Source organism: Heteronotia binoei, chromosome 6, assembly GCF_032191835.1.
Source record: "Heteronotia binoei isolate CCM8104 ecotype False Entrance Well chromosome 6, APGP_CSIRO_Hbin_v1, whole genome shotgun sequence".
NCBI lineage: Eukaryota > Metazoa > Chordata > Lepidosauria > Squamata > Gekkonidae > Heteronotia > Heteronotia binoei.
In genome coordinates, this window is record NC_083228.1 from 40,751,095 (window position 1) to 40,775,416 (window position 24,322).

At 39.9% G+C, this 24,322-nt stretch overlaps 1 protein-coding gene across 8 annotated transcripts in view; it reads left to right on the top strand.

The window, feature by feature from the left end:
• Positions 1-24,322, top strand: part of CPEB3 (cytoplasmic polyadenylation element binding protein 3) — a 106,455-nt gene that overhangs the window by 41,122 nt on the left and 41,011 nt on the right. For 6 of the 8 annotated variants that reach the window (XM_060241352.1, XM_060241356.1, XM_060241353.1 and 3 more), the window contains 2 exons: positions 3,404-3,460; positions 20,333-20,356. In XM_060241352.1, coding sequence (XP_060097335.1) covers positions 3,404-3,460; positions 20,333-20,356 — 81 coding nt within the window. The remainder of the gene's footprint in view (positions 1-3,403; positions 3,461-20,332; positions 20,357-24,322) is intronic. The other 2 variants (XM_060241355.1, XM_060241349.1) reach the window with 1 other exon arrangement.

A 24,322-nucleotide genomic window follows, 5' to 3' on the forward strand; every position in this document is an offset into this window, starting at 1 on the left:
AAGTAAAGTCCCCACCCCACCCCGACAAATGTGGGTAAACCATTGCTGCCTTAATTGTTGAGTATCCTGGCCAAAGGTTCTCTGTACTTCTGAGAGTACTTCTGTATTTATAACCATGATGCTCAAAGATCTGATTTGCAAGTGATGGCTTTGACAACATCAAGTAATATGCCATACATTAGGGACAGCAGGCCAATTTGATCCAAGCAACTGTGACAAATGTTTGTTTTTAGACACAAACTTCTATAAGCTGGAGCAAAAACAAGCACTGCATCAGTAAAAAAACCCAAAACCCTGGGCAAACATGTTGTAGTGAGCCACAGGCATTTTCTTTTCCTGGCAACCCCATATTCTTAAAGTTTAGTCAAAGAGATTAAGAAGAAAACAGCCATAAATATATATTTTAAAGTTTATGTGAGTTAACCAGCTTGAATGTCTTGAAAGTCAGCACCCCTGATCCACCCTGGCCACCAGCAGGGGACTGAAAGGGGTAAGGCTGTCAGATCCAGACTGGGAAATTCCTGGAGATTTGTGGGTGGAGCCTGAGGAGGACAGGGGCCTGAGTGGGACACAGTGCCATAAAGGCCATCTTCCAAAGCATCCATTTTATCCTGAGGAGGACAGGGGCCTGAGTGGGACACAGTGCCATAAAGGCCATCTTCCAACGCATCCATTTTATCCGGGGGGTGGGGGCAGGCTGATCTCTGTAGTCTGGAGATGAGCTGTAATTCCAGGGGATCCCTAGGTCTCACCTGGACATCCCTATATAATACTGAAAACACCATAGTACTGGCTTCTGTCAGTCACTGTCTAGTTCTTACTACTTCTTACAATGTATTAAATATGTGCTAAGATTTTTGGGCACCTCTTAAATTACATGCAGAACTCACTCTGATTTTATTCATTTTAATATATTTTTGAAACTGTGTCAGTGACTAGTAAACCTGTTGCTAAACTCAGCTCCCATAATCAAAAGTGACTATTGATTATGACCATTTCAATTTTAGTTACTTTACTGTTATTTAGAACCTTGTTTTATTAAAAATGTATGTTTCTACTTAGTATAATTTGACATTTTTGCTTTTTCGGGAAGATAGCTGTCAAGAACAACTTAAAAATAGAAGGCCAAGGGCAGGTGACAAAATGTCACGCAGGCAGCACCTGGCACAGTTTCTGAACGAACACACACGCACACACACAAAACCTCACCAGATGTCACATACTTGATTCTATTTTTGTGTCTAGTTAAATAGCACAATTCCAACTTTGACAAAAGAAAGTAGGAAAAAGATTAAATATGTATCAGAGCCGTAACTTGTAGCAACCCTGTTTTTTAAGTCACATAGAACTGTAAAACAATTTAACTGGCTAGGTAACCTCTTATTGCGGTTATTGTGCTGATATCTATGGTAGGCCATTGTGTGCCATATGAGATTCTTATGTGGCTATGTCTAAAATTTAGCCAGGATTGAAGTAAATGTATCTTATTCAGCCAATGGGCACTGGGAATGCAAGACTTGTCCCTGTGGCCTATGTGGTGATGTGGAAGCTGCTGAGGCAGTCTAACATTTGGAAAATCTGTTCGATGAAGGAGAAAATGCAACTTTCTTATGCTCCCTTTGGCTTGGCCACCTTTGTTACATTTGTTAGACTTGGGGACTGAACTCCCCACTCCTAGCCTGCTAAATCTGAATGGTGATATCATTGCTAGAGGAGTTTCTATCACTGAGCAACTTGGGGATTTGGCTTCCCAGCTGAAGAAGTTAGCCATCCTGATTTCAAACTTACATTTGTGTGATATGATGTACCTTAAAAGATTATAAAAGAAAAGCTATTTCAGAATAATGTGAAATAACTAGCTGGCTGAGTGCCAGTTCTGTACCAGTATAGCTTACCTATATATGTCTTACCTGCCTAAGTTTTTACTCAGTGCCATACACAAATTTTGGCTTGATGTTATGCAACAAGTATTGGCTATTACTTCTCAAAGTCTTCTTGTAACACCTGAGTTAGTGCTTCTGAACTTTTGGGATAAGTCACAATTAGATACTGTACACAAATAACTAACATCGTTGTTTATAGCTGCAGCATGTCTTACAATAGCATCTGCTTGGGAATCTCCTTTACCACCTTCCAAAAAAAGTATGGCATGACAAAATATGGGAGCAATTTATTATGCACAATATTTCCATCATTGTAAATCATACTTTTACCAATGAGGCATATGGCAAATTAATTTCAACATGGTCATCACTGTTGAAATACACGACAGAACATAATCTCCCTTCCAATAACTCTTTTAATGTTTGGCTACAGCTCTAATTTTTTTTTTCCACTCTGAAAACTCACCTCTGAGTTTTTGTGTTACTCATTTATTTACCTATTTATTTTTTATTGCAGAAGGCTTTAGTAATTTTGAATATAGATGGATTTGCTTTCTCTTTAAATTGTAATAATCTTTTATAAGATGCTCTTGGTATTGTGTTGGGTACATAATTTATTTACCTGTGTTGTTTTCATATATTTATCTCAATAAAAATATTTTTTGTTTTAAAAAAAGTTTTGAACTAGAGCGCTTAAAATAGGTGGTAATCTGAACTGTTGGAGATGTGTAATTGATTAATCCAAAAATCACCACTTGCTTTTTGGTCTCTTTGGAATACTGTCTTTTTGCTGCTATGTTAAGTGAACTGTAGTTATGTGAAGTGCGCATAACAGTTTGCAAAAGACAGGGAGAAGAGGAGCTTTCCCAGCACTAGCCTCTTAACAGGTTCCATGAAACAAACCTTAAACATATTTCTTTCTCAGTAGTACCTGGGATGGATGTGTGTGGGGGGGGGGGGTAAGGAGGGCTCCAGAAGCTTAAAATTAGAAACAGGTTTGCTAGTATTGTAATAACAGGAAATTTCAGATGAGTTTAGACAGCAAAGTGAAAACTCAGTTTGAGAATTTACTTGGAAGGTAGCCCCTCCAGCTCATTCTCACTGTAGAGCTAGCAAAGAAGGATACATTGTGTTTTCCTTTTGGGATCTCAGTTTTACTTTAGGGATCTATTGTCTATAACAACTGAAGAATTATCTGTCATCCATATTAATCTGAAGTACCAATTTGAAGAGTAATAAACTGTCTTTAAAGTGTAATGAGATTGGCAAAGCACTTACAACATTGTTCCATCCTTTTCTGTTTTGTGGTGACTTTTGTGTCTTGAACAGTCTTCAAGTGTTATGCTAAGTATTCTTATCTAGAAAAAGTAAAATGTTAAGGTGGTGTAAATTTTCCCCATTAGTTTCCTTGTTGCTAGTAGTAATTTTCAGTTAATTATAAAATCTGATGTTGAAGAGCAACCTCATTTACCTAAAACACAACAATAATGTTCTCTCTCTTTTTTACTGTTATTTTTTAGGTCGTATGGGTATAAATTTTCACCATCCAGGAACAGATAACATTATGGCTCTTAATAGTAAGTTCATATTTATCTTTCAGTAATGCATTTTTATATAACTGCCGTATATCCAATATTTGGGCAATAAGAGAAATACGTGCTAATACAGAAAACATGTATTTCTGCATTTAATCAGTCTCTCTACAGTTGTTATCCTGTCACTATAAATTAAAAACTTCTCTTCCATGTGTATTTATAGCAATGAAATGGCTTAGTTACTGTAGTTATATTGGAGAAAACTTAATATTTACTTGGGGTGTTTTCCCCCCTAAATGATGTAAATTAATTGTCTGTTGGTTTTCCCTGAGTCTTCGGTTGTTTCAGTTATTGTATGACATTTGACAATGAATGTATATAGTTAAAAAGATGGAATTTAATTTCTAAGGGAAATGTGGTTTTAGTTTTTATTGTACCTTGCAGAACTTATAAGAACTGTACTGTTTAACTTTAGAAATCTGTTATAATGGGTTCTGACGAGTTGCAGGCTTGGGATTGGAAAATACCTGGAGATTTTGGGAGTGGAGCCTGAGAAGGATAGTTTGGAGTGGGGAGGGACTTCCATGGGGTATAATGCCATTGAGCCCACCTTCCTAAATAGCCATTTTCTCCATGGAAACCGAACTCTGTCACCTGAAGATCAGTTATTGGAGTGGAAGATCTCCAGCCACCCTCTGGGGATTGGCCACTCTAGTTCTCATACTCTCTTCCTTGAATAGCAGAAGCTTATAGCAGCCTTTGGGTCAGTTTGTTTGGAAGTAGGAAGACCCCAAGGACTTATGGGATCTTGGAATAAACGTTGTTTCATATGCATGCACAGCAGGAACATCAGGATGGTTAAACTATATAGAAGCAATAGCTTTCCCAAGACATCAGTTTCCTTCCTCTCCTAATTTATTTTGATTCTTACACCCGCACTTATGCATCGCTTAGGCATTTCCCATCCTATCTTGCTGTGGGATTCTGATTTTCTAAATTAAATGAGTAGTATTAAACAGTGTTAGGTGAAATATAAGTAGAAGTGTACCATGGACTTCAGAGGGAAGTAGGTTTTGTCTGTATGTGCTTGCTAATTAACAGTCATGTGTGTTCTTTCCTTTGACTTTTAATGGATGGGGCAGCTCTACCATGAATGTGTTTCTGTGTGAATGTGGAGTCTATATGCACAATTAAACTTGTGCACCACCAGAGAGGTTCAGATGAATATCAGGTTCGGATGAATATCAGAACTTTATTTGGATCACAGAATTACAAGTTCATAACATTTTCATACAGTTGGTTGGAAATGAAATTAATTAAAATAAATAATACATATTGTTTGTGTAGCACATGCTTTAGGCTCAATATAATTTCTTAGCCTAGTTTCCGAAGGACTTATAAAGGTGTTCTGATTTTGAATTCTCAGCTAGTAATCAGTGAATAATCAAGAAATGCCACTCCTCCCCCCCATAATTGGTTTGGGTTATGTGAGTGAAACAGGCATATAGAATGATAGAGTTAGAAGGGGCCTTCAGGGTAATCTAATTTAGCCCCCTCCACAATGCAGGAAATTCACAAATATCTCCCAACCCAACTCCAGTGACTCCTGTTCCATGCCTAGAAGATGGCAAAAAACTTCCAAGATCTCTGGCCAATCTGACCTGGAGAAAACTGCTTCCTGACTCCAAAGTGGTGATCAGCATGTTGCCTATGCCTTTGCCATTCTGATTTTTGTTTTTTAGGAGCTGAACTATAACCTCTCCCATATAGTTGGAATATACTACATCCTTCCCCATAGCATTTGCTACACTTTTTTTGTGATTTATTTAATTCTTAAGCAGACCATTTCTAGCCTGTACATCCAAAGTACATATTGACCTGGATCCAGACTAGCATTTCATCTCACAAAGCATAGCTTTACCTCCCCACATCCAGAGCAGCCTGAAATGTCTCCCAAATTTTGGGCTGCTGTGGTAGAGCACAGGTGGAAAAATCATCCTGCTTGGGTGGAAATCCTTGAACCCATGGAAACACTAATCTGGACCTGAGCCATGTATTGTTGTATTTTTAAAATTCTTGAAAGTGACCCCACCCACAGTTACATAGTGCTGCTGTGTCTTGTATAGCAGGTTACCACACCCAATCAAGATTGTGGATCACAATACCGTTTTGAAAACCTTGCACTAGCTAACACAACTTTAATATTATCTTCTTCTCTAAGAGTCAATGGAGTAAAGATATAACTTTACAAAAGCCCTTAGAACTTTCTTTAGATCAGGACTTTTCTTTCTTGTGGCCTGGTTATTTTTACATTTTTCCTTCATGGCCCACTAAAATTTGGCGGTGGAGCCAAGAGACTTTGGGGGTGGGGCCGGAAGACAGGAATTATGTAATTTCCTGTGGTGTCAAGGGCCAAGTGATGTCACTTCCGGGGCACACTGAACCAAAACTCCACCTTTTCCTTTGATTTCACTTCCAGAGCACTCCCCCAAACCTGCCTCTTCTTCTGAAGCAACTTCATTTTCAGAAAAATCTCTCTGAAACTCATGCTGAGCCAAAATGGGGGTGGAAAGTGGGTGGTCGTCTCTTTCCACTCCCACACCTGCATGCACCTATCTGTTCGTGTGTTCTTCTCCAGCTTGCAAGCACTCCTAAGGCCCGTGTTCAGTTGCCTGCACCACCTACACACCTCTTCCTCAACAGCACTGGCCAGTGTATGCAGTTGGGAGTGCTGTTGCCATTGCCATCAGAAATGACAGCACTGTGTATCACCCACACTGGGCCCTGGCAGCTGCTCTACCTCAAAATATGCTGAAACATTTAGTAGGCCCTTCCTTCAGCTGCTACTACTGGAACCCTGACTCAAGCTATAACCAAGCTTGCTTGGTTTCAAGAAAATCTTTCTACAGCTAATTTTCATACTTTTCTTTGGCTGAAACACTGGGAAATTGCTGTGAAAGGTAGCAGAGAATTGTACTGCAATTAATGAATTAATTTCCAGTTATATGAAGTTCATACAAGCTTTTCTGTAGTTATCCCCAAAAGGATATTTATGAGGGGCCTGCAGCTTTTTACTGGCTGTGTTTCTCATGCCTTTAAAAGCAACCTGTTTTGTAGATATTTAGCCAGTGAACTTCTTCCATTCTTTTTAATATCTATAGGAGGAGTTTAATTTTGGTGTCAGATAGCTGTTAAAAGCAGGACCAGTAAAATGGTGCCAAGTTCATAGATAGAAGAAGAAGATATTGGATTTATATCCCGCCCTCCACTCCGAAGAGTCTCAGAGCGGCTCACAATCTCCTTTACCTTCCTCCCCCACAACAGACACCCTGTGAGGTAGGTGGGGCTGGAGAGGGCTCTCACAGCAGCTGCCCTTTCAAGGACAACCTCTGCCAGAGCTATGGCTGATCCAAGGCCATGCTAGCAGGTGCAAGTGGAGGAGTGGGGAATCAAACCTGGTTCTCCCAGATAAGAGTCCGCACACTTAACCACTACACCAAACTGGCTCTCCTTCCATCACTTCCAGTGCTGTTGAGATATACTGCAGTAATCTCCAACAATCTCTTTCTGCCCCACACCTCTCACTCTCACTCACTCACACAGAAATCTCATAAAAAGGCCAGCTGGCTGCAACTGGGGGTGCCAGCTTTTCATTGGCGGAGCTCTTATGTCTGCAGCAACAGTATGATAAACAGAAAAGTTTCAGAGATGGGGGTAGGAAGGAAGCCAAATGGAGCACAGACTTTGCAGCCTGTGTCAGTCTTCAAGGCTAGCATTTCTCTGCACAACAGAGAGACGGGGGAAGGAAGCAGAGCAGAGGTCATGCTTTGCTGGGGGCGGAGCTAGCTGTGGCTTTTCTTGTGACCTGGTAGTGAGGCTTCCGTGACCCGGTACCAGGTCATGACCCTGCAAATGGGAAATACTGCTTTAGATGATAATGCTGAAACTTCACTAACAGGAATGGGAAGAAAGCACTTTGAATTTAAAGATGACTGTCACCACTACTGAGTATAGGGTTGCCAGGTCATGAAATTAAAAAAAAAACTAGGTGTGAGCTTGGTGCTGCAATCACTTGTTTTGAACAGGTCTGGTGGCAAACGTCAGCTGTTTGGGGTGGGTCCAGTGGGCAGAACCCAGTAAAGAAGCTCTCTGTTCACTTAAGGTGTATCTTTAAAAAACAAACACACTCCCATGTGTGAATTGGGGAAGAACCTGCCTTAAGCCCTTGCTTTTCAGGTAATTGGCTCAAAACAAAATAAAACGATAACCAGTTGCCATTGAGTTGTTTTTCTGCTCAGAAAAATTTGAGGAACTTAACTCAGCTATCATCCAATTGCCCCATCTCAATATATTTATTGCATTTATGAGCCTCAAAGCTGACCTTGGGAAGAGGATCTGGTTTGAACAGTTTGAGAACAAAAGGCTGCTAATTCATTTTGCTCATAAGTGTAAACTTCTGTCTGTAATAAGCACATATATGTGAAGTGAAATACAAGTCTGCAACCAATAAATTATGAGACAAATAAAATTCCCATAGCTAACAGAACTAGTTCAACAAAGTAGGAGTCAAGTAGCACCTTTAAGACCAACAAACTTTTATTCAGAATGTAAGTTCAGCATTCTTGCTAATTAAATTGCTAATTTCTTTTGTACAAATTATACAAAATGTAAATAATTCCACAGGAGCCAGAGCAGGAAGCCAACTAGTTTTATGTTAAACACTGTGATAGGCTTAAATCTATATAATTCAGTGCCTTAGTTGGATCCAGGGGTGGAATTCCAGCGGAAGCTCCCTTGCATATTAGGCCACACACCCCTGATATAGCCAATCCTACAAGAGTTTACAAGGCTCTTTTTTGTAAGCTCTTGGAGGATTGGCTACATCAGGGGTGAGTGGCCTAATATGCAGAGGAGCTCCTGATAGAATTCCACCCCTAGTTGGATCTGTCAGAGCAGCTACTTTTAAAATTTTCGTGTAGGAGATCCAAGAAATAGCTCTGTGCCAGTTCTGCTTTGGAGCCATGGAAAAACCTTGTTGGTGGCTTCCTTGGATTGTCTGTGTTGCTTTAGGCATGGAAGGCTTACTTGTATGGCTTAAAGTAGACTGACTATGACATCTTTCAGAACTGTAGCAGGAACAAACTCCTAAACAGAACATGAATATAATTTAAGAAAGCACCAGTGGAAGATAGCAGAACTAATAAGGTGTGTTATATTTTCAACAAACTAGTCTCTTCTATAGTGGTTTAGTTATTCAGATATTGTTCAGTACAGCTGATAATTTCTCTTTCTAAACTACAGTTGAAGGGAGGCTGAACCAATAACAAAGTGTAAATTGCTAAAATGTTGTATATTCCTCCTTTGGCATCAGTATTTCAGATTCTTGTAATGTTCATGTATATCGAGGAATATTATACAATAATTTTCATGAACATTCAAAAATGAGCTTGACAAGGAAACAAAAAAGTAGAGTTACCAGCTCCGGGTTAGGAAATACATGGAGATTTTGGAACTGGACCCTGGGGAAGGTGGAGCTTGGGGAGGGACCTCAGCTAGGGTTCCCAAGTACCTCCGCTGTTGCAGCAGGGGATTGTTCTCTCATGTGCACTTTGCATGTGTGGCACAATGACATCACCTCAGCAGGATAGAATGTCATAGGGCTTGTCCTCCAAAGTAGCCATTGTCTCCAGAGGAACTGATTTTGGTAATCTGGAGATCAGTTGTAATAGTGGGAATTCTCCAAGTGCCATCTGAAGGTTGACAACTCTTTAAAAATTTAAACTAACACGAGGGGATCCACAACAAAATGTTGTGTGATTTCTTGCAGTTTGTTTTAAGTTTACCTTTATGAGTTTGGTTCTGTGGTCACTGCAGAGGGACACATTTCACTTTGATCCATTGTCACAATCACATTGTACAATCTCCATTGGTTTGTTTTAGTTTAATTAGTAGGCACTTAGCTAGCAGACTGACGGTGTAATCCTAAACAGAGTTACACCATTTTAAATACATTGAAAAGGATGTAACTTTGTTTAGGATTACACTGTTGAGAACGATGAAATGTTGCCTTTGTTGAAAGTTGAACAACCTTGGTCCTTCATTTAAATTGAATGAGACAGAATATACAACTGCTAAGAAACCAAATAACGTGCTTCCTTGATTTGACTTTCCTCTGGTTAAAAGGCCAGAACTGATCCCTACAAAGCAAAAGTATCAGGAAAACTTATTTGAAGTCCTGTGAATTTACATCACCAAAGATGTTAACGAAGAAGCCGCATTGTATAAGGGTATTTCTAAGTGGCACCAAATTAAAATTGATATTTATTTGTAAAAGTGTGTTACCATATCTCAGAAACTTTAACATTTATGTAAAACCAACTCATTCATTTATCTCCAGTATTTTGAAGACAGTGGAGGATCTGCAAGGACTTATGGGGAGCATACATTTTCCCTTCACCCACTATCTCTTTCCCATTTTCCACTTTCCTCTCTTCTTCCCAACCTATTGTTATATGCTCTGCTGCCTTCTACTTTCCCTCTTCCCCTCCCAGGCAGGGGTCAGTTTTATAGAGAGGAAACTGCAAGGAGTTGGGAGTAAGCAGTGAAGTGGCACTATCCCCAGTATCCCCTTCCCTATTTCTTCTTTCCCAATACCTTTCCCTGCTTCCCTCCTTTCTACCTACCAACCAAACCTACTTTTTAACTGTCAGCCCCCCTAAGTGCACCAAGGATGTTGGCAGCAGCCATGGTCCTCTCTCACCTGAACCCCTCCACCTGCTGCCCTCTCACTGACCCGGTTAACAGTCACCTCCAGAGTGATGGCTCTGGCTTCTGCCTTGGTGCCACCGGCACTGCCTGCTTCTCCATGCTTACAGTTCCATGGCCCACAGAGAGGAAGAGGCCTCAGCTCCAACTGGTGGCTCATGCTGAGAAGAATGTGTGCGTCAGGTAGCAAAGACAGGCACCCCTGGAGGTGACTGTTAACTGGACCATGAAGGAGAGAAGGGAAAGGAAAGGAAGGCCCCAGCCCATCAGGCACTGAGTCTGCTGGAGTGCTGATGGAAAAGGGCAAAGGTGGCCAAGGCCTCTCCAGCCGCTTGTTCCCTCTGCTTTGGTAAGTCTGTTCTCTGTGCACGTGCAGAGAAAGCTGTTTTACTTTTGAGAGGATTTAAGCATTCCCTTTATACTTTTTTTTTAAAGTTAGATTTTTCTGCACACCCAGGGAGTGCCCCAAGTATGCAGAAAAATCTCTTCACTCTCCATGTGGCCCCTATCTTTAGAAATAAATATCTGCACATAGGGGGGCACAGTTAGAAATTAGATATATAGATACCCTTGCTGTTGTAGAAGCGTGTGTTAATAGCTTAGGACAAACCATAACTGGGATGATTGCAATAACATAAATGCAGCAATTTTGCTTAGACAATTTGGCCTTTGATTTACCAAGTCAGCCATAATATAATGCCATGAATAAATACAAAATAAATTATTTTTAACACTCATCCTGTATTGCCCTTCTTCTTGTCCAAGTTTGTGTTGGAAAATGACTTTTTGCTAAGAGGTACTGTGTTAAATATCATGCCTCTTTATGGCAATGCATGTGAACTTTCTGTATCCCTAAAGTTTTTAATACAGTCTTGGGTCCAAGAAATGCCATCTGCTTCTTATATTCTGTGGTATTAAATAGCTGTCTCTCCAGTTAAATCACTTCAGTTTCAATTCTCACTACCTAGTAACTTCCTTATGTTCCTTAAACGTGCAGCATTTCAAATGCAAAGTGGCTTGGCATATAATTTTAAAACTAACATGAGGGAATTTGGCATCTGCCATGTTAATGTCAAAATATGGCTGCAAATCAACCAATTTTCTTGTTTAAATTCTTTAACAAACTCACTGCATTTAGCCCTTAACTGGTGCATGTTAACATATCATAATAGCTGATGCAATTATTTTTAAAGTTAAAATTTACTATGTGACAGGCATCTTTTCTGTCTTTTTAATGAAACTAAGAATAAATGTCACAGCTGCATAATATCTTCTGAAAACTTTAAAATGTTAGATTTTTACGTACAATGTGTTGCACATGAAGTTTTTGAACCTAGTGTTTGTTAATCTGATCACAAAACAAAGGGTTGTCTGACAAGCTTCATGCTGTAGGGCTTTTGAAAAAGAGATTCTCTCTGAAACCTGTTTCTACTCTAGCAACTGGTGCTTTGAATCAGAAGAAAATAAATGTTTTAAATAAATAAAAGTAACATTTAATCTACTGCCATCCCCAAGTATGGTACATTGTCATCAAATTACTTTATTTATTTACACTGTCTTTCTTACCAAACATGGTTACTCAAAGCGGCTTAACAGACAATTAAAATAATAACAAAAATTAGTCACTTAAAAAGAGTGGCCTGGCATTTTGAATGGAAGGCATCCTCAATTAGGAGAGGCTCTGGAAGGATCCAAGGTGGCAAACAGGGTCATAACAAGGTTTTTGTTTTGTTTTAAGTACATTAAAGTCAGCACACCTAATGTTGCCAGATTTGGGTTTGGAAATTTCTGGAGATTTCGGGCGGTGTAGCCTGGGGATGTCATTGTAGCCTGGTGATCAGTTTTAATTCTGGGAGATATCTAGACACCACCTAGAGGGTGGCAACCCTGAGCATACTGGACAAGGCAACTTTATATAGCATATTCACAATAGATGCACATGAGATATGGATCTCAGGCAAACATGCAGTGAGCCCTTTGTGCCTGATTACCATCAGCCAACTCCTGAATCTCGGACCATTGACTTCATATAGAGGTTTCATGTAGATGTTGAAGAGCATAAAGCAAAATGTGGAACCTTATAAACCAAAAGTCTTGGAAGAGCAGCAATCTCTTAGTTCCACCTTCTGAACGCTATCTTCCAGGAAGGATTGGGACCACTGCTAATTAAACCTCTGTTAATTTTTTCCCAAGGTAATTGTTATAATTTGTTTGTCATACCTTGGCAGAAACCAGGTCAGGTATTACAGAAGAAATATCCAATATATGCCAGGTGGCAACCAACAGTGTATAATGGAGAGGACAGATATACTCATAAACTGCCCCCAAGTGCCCCTGTTTTCATAGGGGAAGTGCTGCAGTGTATGCTTGAGCAACGGGAATGTGTTCTGTAGGTGTATGTGGTGGTAGAAACTGCCAGTGAATCACAGCTGACTGATGACAACTTTGTGGGGTTTTCATGGTGAGATACATTCAGAGGTGGTTTGCCATGTCACGATCCTTGTATTCCTTGGAGTATCCCATCCAAATACTGACTAGGGCTGATCCTGCTTGGCTTCCAAGATCTAACAAGATCAGGCTACCCTGAGTGCACAGGTAGATTCGTATTGTCTCATATTTGATAGAAATATACTTGTTTATCAAAAGGCTTTTACAAATGACAGCATTACAGGTTTACCCAGAGAAGCATTATTTAAGGCATTATACCCAGTTAAGAAAAATAACATTCTTATCTCCAGCATTTAAAATCCTGACAAATGTGTATCTGCATATGACTTCCTTTAGAAAGAATTCTTCTGTTCAGAGATTACAGTAAACATAGCAAACATTCTGTTGTTCAGAACTAAATAAAATGAAAGCACTGTTTTAGCCATGCTTCTGCAGAATCTTTAATCTCTTTAATAAAATAGATGGGAAATGGAAGACAAAGTTATATTTGCACCCTAAATCTTAATAGATTATTTACAGTGGAATCTTAAACAAAGTTATAACCTTCTAAAGCCCATTAACTTCAATGGATTTCGAAGAGTGTAACTCTGCTTAGGATTTTACTGTTAGTCAGAGTACCATGTTTTATACTCCAAGGACCTGAGCAGGACTCCCTCCCCCACACTGGAAAAAGAGGTGCCAGAACTATAAAGAGGGAAATGAAGGAGAAACACACAGGTGCCCTTCATTAATTTTTAAACATTTTTTTTTACAATTTTGTTTCCGCAAAGAAGTTCCAGAACTCCATTCTGCTGCATTCTCCCAGAAAAAAAGCCCTGGACCTGAGGCTTCTCATCTACCCACATCAGAACAATTTCAGCTTAAGAAAATGCTGAACAGTTTACAAAAAAGATATAAAAGCTAAGGGAAAAAAACCTTCAATAATAAAAGGGTGCAAGCCATAAAAGCTGTAAAATCCAGCAAAAACTCAGTTAAAAAGTCTTAGAAGCCATTAACCCAATGTAGCAGTCATTTTGAAAGCAGAAAAATAAAAGCAGAAATTAATGCAAAACCAGAATTAACTAAAAGCCTAACAGAAAATAAAACAAACATTTTACCTGGCATCTAAAACTACCCAAACCACCAGTAACATCTCCATGGGGACACAATGCTACAAATTAGTACCGCCAGGGCTTTTTTTTGAGCAGGAATGCACAGGAACAGGCTTGATGTCAGGGGATGTGGCCTAATATACAAATGAGTTCCTGCTGGGCTTTTTTTAAAAAAGCCCAGCAGGAACTCATTTGCATATTTTAAAACCCTTTGTGGAACAATGGTGATGTCAGGGTGTGTGGCCTAATATCCAAATGAGTTCTTTCTGGGCTTTTTCTACAAAAAACGTCCTGAGTACCACCATAGAGAAAGTTCTTTCCCTATTAGTTATCCAATTCACTTCTAACAGAGAACAACATGGTCAGAAAGTCTTAACAGATGGGCAGTAATTTATAGGAACAGGTGGTCCTTTAAATGTAGGTCTTTTTGGAATGTATTTGGAATTTGGAATGTATTGGAATATGTATTTGGAACGTTTACTGTTTTTTAAAGTTTTAACTGTTTTAAATGTTTAATGGTTTATATATTTAAATATTGTTTAATTTTTATGTTTATCAATTGCTGGAAGCCGCCCTGAGCCACTTGTGGGAAGGGCGGGATACAAGTCATAGATAAAAAAATAAATAAATAAATAAATAAATAAGGTCTTTAGAAATAAAAGCCTTGAATTATATCTGGAAACTAATGGGCTGCCAATGAAGCCGTTTTAGTTCTGGTATACTTCCCACCCCTATCCAGGGCCAAATCAGGAACTTTCCTGTATATAGCTGGATATGAGTCCAGTAGCACCTGGAGACCAATAAGATTCAGGGGGTGGAAGCTTTTGAGAATCAAAGCTCCCATCTGATACCCGGCTAAGGAAGTTTTGACTCTCAAAAGCTTATACCCTGAAGATCTTGTTAGTCCCGAAGGTGCTATGGAACTTGAATCTAGCTGTTCTACTGCAGACCAACACAGCTACCCTCTGAAACTTTCCCATGTACGTTGCACTATTTGAAGATTCATAACAGTCTTCAAAGCTAGCTTTAGGTTCTGCCTGAAGCTGATAAACATATGGTTAACTGTGGTTGAACCTTGTCTGTTGGCAAAGGCCATAACAGGCTCACCAGCTAAAGCTAGACAAAAGGCACTGCAAGTCAGAGGAGGCTGGTGCCTATCTCTGTAAACCAAAAATATTCCCAAACTGCACTTCTCGCAGAATGTGGACCTATCTAGAACAGGCTGACTTTGTGATCCTTCAGTTGCTCACAATACCTAAGTATTCTTTGAACTGAGTTTCAAAGTATTTGGCCTTGTCCTGTCCAGCTAATTGTCCCATTCATACATTTGTTAAAGACTTTGACTGCATCACATGCATTAGACAAAAATGAGCAGTTGTCCCTCAATACCATCTTCTGGTGTCAGTCTGAGAGAAAGAACTGGAACTGCCAGAACATAGTGCCCTTGATCTGTATCTCCACTAGTTAAATCAAAAAGATACTATGGTCAGTAGTACTGAACACTGTGGGACCTAACAGAATCAGATTCATTCTGTCTCTCCTGATGAAGGCTGTTGGTCATGATAAAGTTCAAGGCATTCTATGAGGTAAGTGAGCTGCCACTCAAAGAAAAAAACTGGCCCCACTCTCAGAATGATTGAAAGTATACACATGGACAATTACCTAAATATATAAAAGTTCTACTCCATAAATAATTATAAGCGTTAGGGAAAGGGGATAGAGCTCTTTATGGCGTATTATTTACGTTGGTTGCCAGCCAATTTGAAATTAACTTCTCCAGATGACATGTTGGGAGACAATGAGACTAATCAATTTGCATTCAAAATATGTGATAAACAGTTTTTCACATCTAGTGCAACTTGAAGTTAGACTTTGAGGAGAAAAGAAGTTTTAAGCATTTAAACAGAACAAAACTCTGGGTTGAGTTCCTTAGCAGACATTGTTTAACTAATTAACACCAAAAGTTTAAAAACACAAGCAGAAGAATAGATGTTAGAATTGGACACAAAACAAGTAATGTAGTTCACAGTGAGATGGCTTGACAATAAATGTTGTAGCTATCCTGCTCCTACTGTAATAAATGGTAGCCCTGTTCACAAGTTACAGTGAACACATGTGCTGTGCCATCTGTGGCCCGGAGAGATCTACTCAGTGTATCCAGAATCAGCATAGAGATATTGCACTTTTTTCCTGTTTACTTAAATTGTGTTTTTGTTTTTGTTAGCAGCTTTGGATCCCTGCAGGGAAGAGAAGCAGGGTAAAAACACTTTTAAAATAAAATAAAAGAAAACAACACCATAAACACGCAACCTTAAAAATATTATTTAAAATATAGCCCAAAAACTTATTTAAAACCAAGATGATAATGCATGGGACATAAGCTCCTCCCATCAACCGGGTGCTCAAGGTGATAAGTGCTACCTGTGACGGGTGTAGCATAGAGGTATAAGATGTCACTTGGGGGGGGGGGACTTTCAAGTGTTCTTCCTTTACTGCATTTTGTCACTCTAGTAGGCACTCCCCCCCCAAAAAATGTCCCATATTATACCCCCTGAATGTTTTTCAGGGCAGCTACTGAAAAAAACTGCAAAGAATAATTTTTGAGATCCCTGTGTGTTCACTGAAGATAATTTCATGGCAAATGACCTGCGAAGTCATACCAAGAGAATAGGTGCTGAAAGCAAAGCAAAGTAAAGCATATCCTGGTGTTACTAAGTAGCTCTGTTAAATGATTGTGCTGGAGAAGCAGACACAAGTATGGCACATTGCATTTCAGCCAATACTTTTCCCCTCTCTTTACCCCTTCCCCTTTCTCTCTTATTCTCCCCCCTCCCTTTTTCTGTCACTCTTCCCTTCCTTCTCTCCCTGCCTCTGCTCCATCTGCCTCTGCTCCCTGCCTCTTTCTCCACCTGCTCATCTCCAGTGTTGCTGTCTCAGTGCCACAGGGAAGAGCAATGACTCGCATGCCCACTGCCCTGCCCGTCTCCTGAGCTGTCCCATCAGTGCAGGGAATGGGTGGAAGGGATGACTTCTGTGCTTCCTTCCCCGCCCACCTCAGCAGGACTTGGGGAGGAGTGTCATTGGCTCTGCAGCAGGGATGGCTGAGGAGTCCTGTGCCGCCGCTTCTGCTCATTCCGAGGATCCTTGCCTGGGGGGGGGCGGGAATAGTGGGTACCACACTTCCTCACCTGCCCACTTTCAGTTTTGGGGCTGCCAGGTTCAGGGACAGCATAGCTACCTCAGCAGTTAGGAAAGCCTCTTCCTTGTCCTCCCAAGTTTTGCCCCCTTAGCAGATGGGGGACAGAGAGTAGTGACCTCTCCTGCCCTCTTTGTACTCACAAAGCCCCCTACTTCTGAGGAATAGTTGTGTCACTAGGGTTGCCAATCCCCAAGTGTGGGCAGAGGATCCCCTGGTTTGGAGGTCCTCCCCCCACTTCAGGGTGTTCAGAAAGCAGAGGTGGGGGGAGGGAAATGTCTGCTGGGCACTCCATTATTCTCTATGGGGACTGATTCTCATAGGGTATAATGAAGAATTGATCTGTGGGCATCTGGGGCTCTGGGGAGCTGTTCTTTAGGTAGAGGCACCAAATTTTCAGTATAGCATCTAGTGCCTCTCCACAAAACACTCTCCAAGTTTCAAAAAGATTGGACGGGGGGGGGGGGGTCCAATTCTATGAGCCCCAAAAGAAGGTGTCCCTATCCTTCATTATTTCCAGTTGAGGGAAGGCATTTAAAAGGTGTGCGGTCCCTTTAAATGTAATGGCCAGAACTCCCTTTGGAGTTCAATTATGCTTGTCAAAACCTTGCTCCTGGCTCCACCCCCAGAGACCCCAGTTATTTCTTGAATTGGACCTGGCAACTCTATGTGTCGCTTGTACATTCAGCTATTTTGTTTTGGAGTTTCCCCCCTTAAATCTGTTCTTCCCCCCATTTGTAGAAAATATCTCCACACTCTCCCTCTTCATGGTCATGATCTGCAAATTTAAGTATCTGCAGATAGGGCCATGTTGAGAATTAGATATGAGTAGGGTTGGGGAAGGAGAAGGATCTCATCAGGGTATAATGTTGTAGCATCTATCCTTCAAAAACAGCATTTTCTCCAGGGAAAACTGGTCTCTGCAGTCTGGAGATCAGTTGTAATTCCAGGAAGTTCCCAGGTCCCACCTGGAGATAGGCAACCCTAGTTGTAGCAGCAGGAGAAAATGGCAGTGTATTGTCTATGGACATCTGAATACACCGTACTCATTAAAACTAGCTCAGGGATTGTTTTATTTAAGTTGGCTGCCCCATCCAGATCAGCACTCTCCTGCTGTTCTTTTTAATATTTTTATTTATTTTCGTAATTCATTGCAAAAACTATTATATGGTTGGCTGCATTAGGATTTTAATGTTTGTAAAAATTAGATTCTCAGTATTCTTCAGTGAAGTTATTTGGGTAAGACTATGAGAAAACCAGCTTTGACAGAGAATATTTTACACTGTTAAGTCAGTTATTCAGCACAAAATATGCATTTGAAACACTGTTCTCTAGATAGCTGAACCTATACACTGTGATCCGTTTTTTAGGGCTAAAAAGTTGTATTTGGTGATTATGCTTCAGTTCAATTTAATAAAAGCATGGCTATTGTTACTACTAAATGGACACTTCATAATTTTGGGTTCATAGTAAACCTATTTAAGCCACTGGTTTCAGTGGGCATAATATGTGTGTAGTTCAGTGCTTGACTGTGGCCTGCCAAGCCATAAATAAATAGTATTATGTTGTATAAAGATTACATACCAAAGTAGTTTAAAATTTATGCTTGTTTCAAGCAGTGCTGGAAAGTATAGCTTCCTTTCTGATGGCACAGAGGACATAATTTGAAATGCTAGCTTATTAATTTCAGATTTATATAGACTGGTTTTGAAAGAAAAAAATATAATTTTGTTGGATTCTCTGCAGGATTTAATTAGATAATTCACATATTAATGAATGATGTATTTGTTTGCATCTGTTTCTTCATCTTGTGTTAAAGATAAAACATGTATGATATAACAGTGTTTTATTTAATGTCAGCAAGTCTTTTGACTTTGAGGAAGTTGTGTGAAATACATCAACACATCCTTTCTCAACCCAAAAATCCATACAACAGGACAGCCCAGGGAAAAGGCATATGTTTCTGCAAACACTAGCTTCAAGTTTGCTGCACACAAAAAGAAATTGATTTTCCTCCCAAGAAAAGGTATGCTGCCCCTCTCTAAGCAGTGGTGACATCTGCTTATTCACAGACGTCCCAAAAATAAACTTGGGTGGCATTTTGGGTAGCCAAAGCAACCAAACATGGCACCCAAGGACTGCTGCAAAAAGAAAGGGTAGGTGGGTAGATAAATAATGTGGGGGGGGCAAAGGGGGAGGGGAGAGAGTATGTATGTATGCATGTATGTATGTATGTGTGGGGTGGACTGGATCCAGAGTAGGAAGGTGGAAAGAATGTAGGAAGGGAATGAGATTTCCCCTCTCACACAAATTCTTGCAGGGCTTCATCCTCTTTATTTTTAAAGGTATATTGACTGTTTATTTATTGTTCTTCATTTATAATCCATCTTTGTCACAGAGAGTCAAGGTGCATTACACAGCATAACTCGATTAAATCAAAAGGAGGAGATATTTGAAGTGGTTCCGGGGAAGTGGGCTTAATATAGCTGGACTCTACTAGTCTTAGAAGAAACAGTAATCAGATTCAGCCATATTAGTAAATCTTGATATTATATTAAATCTGTTTATATTAGTGGCTATTTAATATATATGTATTAACTCTGTTTTCTTAAAATTCCTAGAGGAATGACAATGCTTTCCTTCTAATTATTGTTTATGGTGGACACTTTATGCAAATAGCTTGCTACCACCTGGGGTTGCCAACTTCCATGTAGTAATTACAACAGTAACCTTGAAAAAATAACAAAAACTACAGTAGGATTATATATAATTGTAGTTTCCATCGTTTTTTCATGGTTACTGTTGTAATTCCCTTCTGTCCCATGGATCTCCCTCTCCTGGTTCTATTATAACTTCCAGGTAGTACCCGGAGATCTTCCAGAGTTCCAGCTGATCTTCAGACTACACAGATCAGTACCACGGGAAAAATGGCTGCTTTTGAGAGTGGACTATATAGCATTATACCCCACTGAGGACCTTTCCCAGGCTTCAGGACTAGGGTTGCCAGCCTCCAGGTGGGGCCTGGGGAGCTCCTGCTTTTACAACTGATCTCCAGCTGGCAGAGATCAGCTCTTCTGGAGAAAATGGCTGCTTTGAAGGGTGGACTCTATGGCATTGTACTATGCTGAGGCCTCTCGCTTCCCCAAACCCTGTCTTTTCCCAGATCCACACCCAAAGTCTCCAGGTACTTTCCAACACAGACCTGGCAACCCCAGGCTCCACTCCCAAATTTCCTGTCCTTCTTGCCTATTACACGCTCTGCACTAAACATGTTACTCAGTGGGTATTCAAATACTTAGTATTTATATTTAGCTGTTGTTCTAGGACTGTTTGAATTGCCTGAACTTCAAATCTGTAAATATACCAGTTACTGTTGTGCCAATATCCACTATATTTTTCTGTATTTACATGCAGCCAGGAGCTATGGGCGGAGACGAGGTAAAATGTCTTTTAAATATTTATTAAATATGATCATGGGAGCAGCAAATGGAGGCTGTATACAGCTTGATTATTTCTGTGACTTCGACAGGAGTGATTTTCTGTCCTAATTACCTACCATGGCACCAACCCTGATCTTTCATCACTTAACAAACATATCAACATAGTTGAAGGTGTTGCTGGAAAAGGGAGTAGCTTGTTTGTTGGTCTTACAGAAACACAGCAGTGCTGGAAAGAGATGGCTTATGCTACCAAAGGAAAAATATTTTTTACTTTTAAAAACACAAATATTTCTTGAAATATCATAGCATTAGAATGTGGAAACAGGTGATCTCACTGTCTCCTGTTTAAAAGATCATGCCAACAAATTTAGCATATCATATATCTTTTTTAAAGACTGTGTTTGAAAAATTGAATACTTCCCAAATTATCCCAGCAACTTCAGGAGAACTGCTAATCTTTGTGTTCCTATCCAACATTTGTGTGTAAGGGTCACTCACACCTATATGTGTGTGTTGCATCAGGCTGTGGATTTTACATGTTTACCAGTAAATTTATGAACTGCTTCCATTTTGATCAGTCCTTAGTGAGACCCAAAATGCATCTCAAAGGCCACCTTCAAGTTTCTGAAAGACTGTCATTTGTACACTACATTACGGTCACGGATTTTTGAAAGCATTTGTGCAGAATAGGTTTCATATTTCTGAGGTATATTTATCACAAAGAACACAAATGATAATACATTGCTCCTTTAAAAATATGATTATGTCCAAACATATGTGACTACCTTCAGTCAGTAGATAGCTCCAAGTGGGCAGTCAGTAGAATTCAGCTCTCTAGGCAGCTCCTGTACATTTTGCAATGATGTAGTATTTTTCATTTCAATGTTCTATTTGTAATTCTAGGTGACTATTATGTTGAGATTTCAAAGCAGAGAATGACCTTAACTATTTTTAAATTGTTTTTTTATTTTTAAATGGACAGGAAGATGCCAAATGTGGCATCCTTTTTGAGATGACTGATCAAAATAATGTTTAGAAGTTAGTTTTCTGGATGCTGCTTTGGCATTGCTGTAAGCTCTCTTGAGATTGCTCTGATATGGCAACCAGTACTGTAGGCTTGAAACCAACTTTAGTGGCCTACCTACAAGTTGTTAATCCAAAATACACTGGAACTCTCAGCATAAAATAGATGCCCAGTTAGATGCAAAATAGTTTGCTGAGGCAACACCATCAAGGTATTTTATACATGTTACGAGAAGATTTAAATGAGTGATTTTCAAAAAAATAAAGCACATTCACAAAACATAAACAGAGCTGGGGGTAACAGCTCTGGCAACCAGGAAGTGTTATTAATCAGGTGCTTAATAACATTTAAAGGTACAGACACTGAAACAGTGTGTATGAAACTTCAGAAATAATGCCAATATCCAGGAGAGAAAGGTTATCTAAGGAACCATTAATAGTCCCAAAATCCACACAATATAATAATTTGGTTAGCTGTGGTTGAAAGCCATCCAGACTGAAGATTTCTAAGTTGTGGAACAGGACATCGAATACACCAAAAAGTTGAGACTCGTGTCCAGATAGCTGTGTGTTTTGAGAACTTTGTTAATTTGGTTGGCTTTAGCTGGAACCCATTTTCCCTATCAACTTCATGGACTACAAACTGCCAACTTTCTGCTGAGAACCGTTCCATCTGAGAATCCTTCCATATACACTGTCCTAGTGTCTGTACCTTTAAATGTTGTTAGATGGTTGTGAACACTTCCTGGTTGCCAGAGCTGTTACTACCAGCTCAGTTTATATGTTTTGTGAGCATGCTTTATTTCTTCTGTGAAATTCACTTGATTAAATCTTTTTGTAACATGTTGCCTCAGCAGACTATTTTGTATATTGGGCAACTTCCAGTTGGCAGCTGGAGATCTTCTGCTATCACAACTGTTCTTCAGGTGACAGATCAGTTCCCTTGGAGAAAGAGGCCACTTTGGAAGGTGGACTCGATAACATTATACCCCATTGAATTCCCTCCCCTTCCCAAACCCCACCCACCACAGACTCCACCCTTAAATCTCCAGGTATTTCCCAGTCTGGATCTGTTAACCCTACTTTAGATCCTGGGTTAAGCAGGAACTTTTGCTGGTTCCAATAAGTGATATAAGAATAGTTCTATAAGCTTTGGCACGCTTCAAAAAGGAGGGATTGGGGAGTGAGTGTACAAACCTGTAGCCCACTCCCACATTAGCTAATCAGAACATTAAGTGTGTCTTGGTCCCCAGAGGGGCCTAGATGTTCCATTATTGTTATAAATATTAATTTTACATGGTACTAGAGTAGAAATATTTGAGAATGCAGTGGCCATATGACAGACAGACATAACCTTTATTGGCATAACAGAAAAGAAATACAAGATCCAAAGGAACTTCAAAATAGGACATACAAACCACAGTAATTTGCCGGCACTGGCAGCATGGGGATACAAGATTACAAACAAAACTTAACTAAGAAAAGTGGAGCAAGGTGTTCCCCTACCTGGCCATATCTCCAAATCTAAGAATACTTTGACTTCCAACTCCTGTGCTCTCAATCAGTCTACTTAAGTGCTGACAGTTTATAGTCATAAGAACCACTACCTAAGAAGGTCAAGCCCTGTGTCTGTAATCTTACAGTTGTCCTTTAAATATGACTAAGAGACCATTGATGGGTCATAAGATCATGTGCTCAACCTTTCCCCTCCCTGGCTCCAGTTCCTCCTTGTCAACTTTCATCATAACTAATGCTAGCTCAAATCTGGATTTCTTTCCTGCATAACCAGAGTTTTCTGGATGACACATTTGCCCTTGACCCTTTTCAATCTGACTTCAAATCTCACTATGGCATAGAGATAGCCTTGGGTGTTTTTGGGATGAGCTTGATCTTCACATATAGTATGGCACAGCTTTTTTCTTTGGTATATGAGCCAATTTTGATACAGTGGATTGTGGAATTCTTTTGAGATGCATGGGATATGGCATTGGTATTGGAGGCATGGAACTTAAATAGTATTTCTTTGCAACCATATGCAGAAAGTGATTTTTTCTATTGCAGAATCTGTAGCAAGAGAGCTGTCATAAGGAGTGCCACAAGAGCCTGTTGTCAGTGTTGTTGAACTTCTGCATAAAGAGCCATATAATTTCTACTTTGAGAGACAGTATAGTGGTTAGAGGGTTGAATTAGAATCTGGGAGACCCAGGTTTGACTCTTTACTCTGCCATGGTAGCTTGCTGGGTGACCTTAGGCCAGTCATACACTCTCCATATGCACCTCACAGGATTGCTGTGAGGATAAAATGAAGAACAGGAGAATGTTGCAAACTGCTTCTGGGTCCCCAGTGGGGTCTAAAGTGTGATACAAATGAAGGAAGATAAATAAGACCAATGACTGAGGTCATAAAAATAAACTGCTGATGATTCCTAACTGTACATCACATTAAATAAGTCTCCAGAAGCAGCTGTCTCTGAGTTGAGACAGTATCTTGAAGCTGTGGTTATATCATATGAGTTAAAACACACTGAAGTTTAATCCTGACAAGACAGAGCCTCAGAGGTGATGCTGGTTGGGAACGGTGAAAGTTTTGTTGCCTTCTCTAGTGTTGCTTCATCATTAACAAACAGTTGAACTTGGGAATCTTGTTGAAGCCAACTATTTTTCTGGAAAAGCAGACAAATTAGATAACAAAGTTTCCTTTTTCATATTCATTTAGCATCAAAACTGCCCATTATCTGAAGCTCAGTTGATTTGACCATTCTAATCCATGTTATAGGCACCTAAAGATTTGACTGCTGTAATATATGCTGCTTGGGGCTGCCATTGAAGACAACATGGATGTTTTTGGTGCAGAATGTGGTAGCTGAACTATTAGTGGGCATTAAATATTTGCGCACAATACGTCAAGCTTAAACTCATTACACTCAGTGCCAATTTGCTT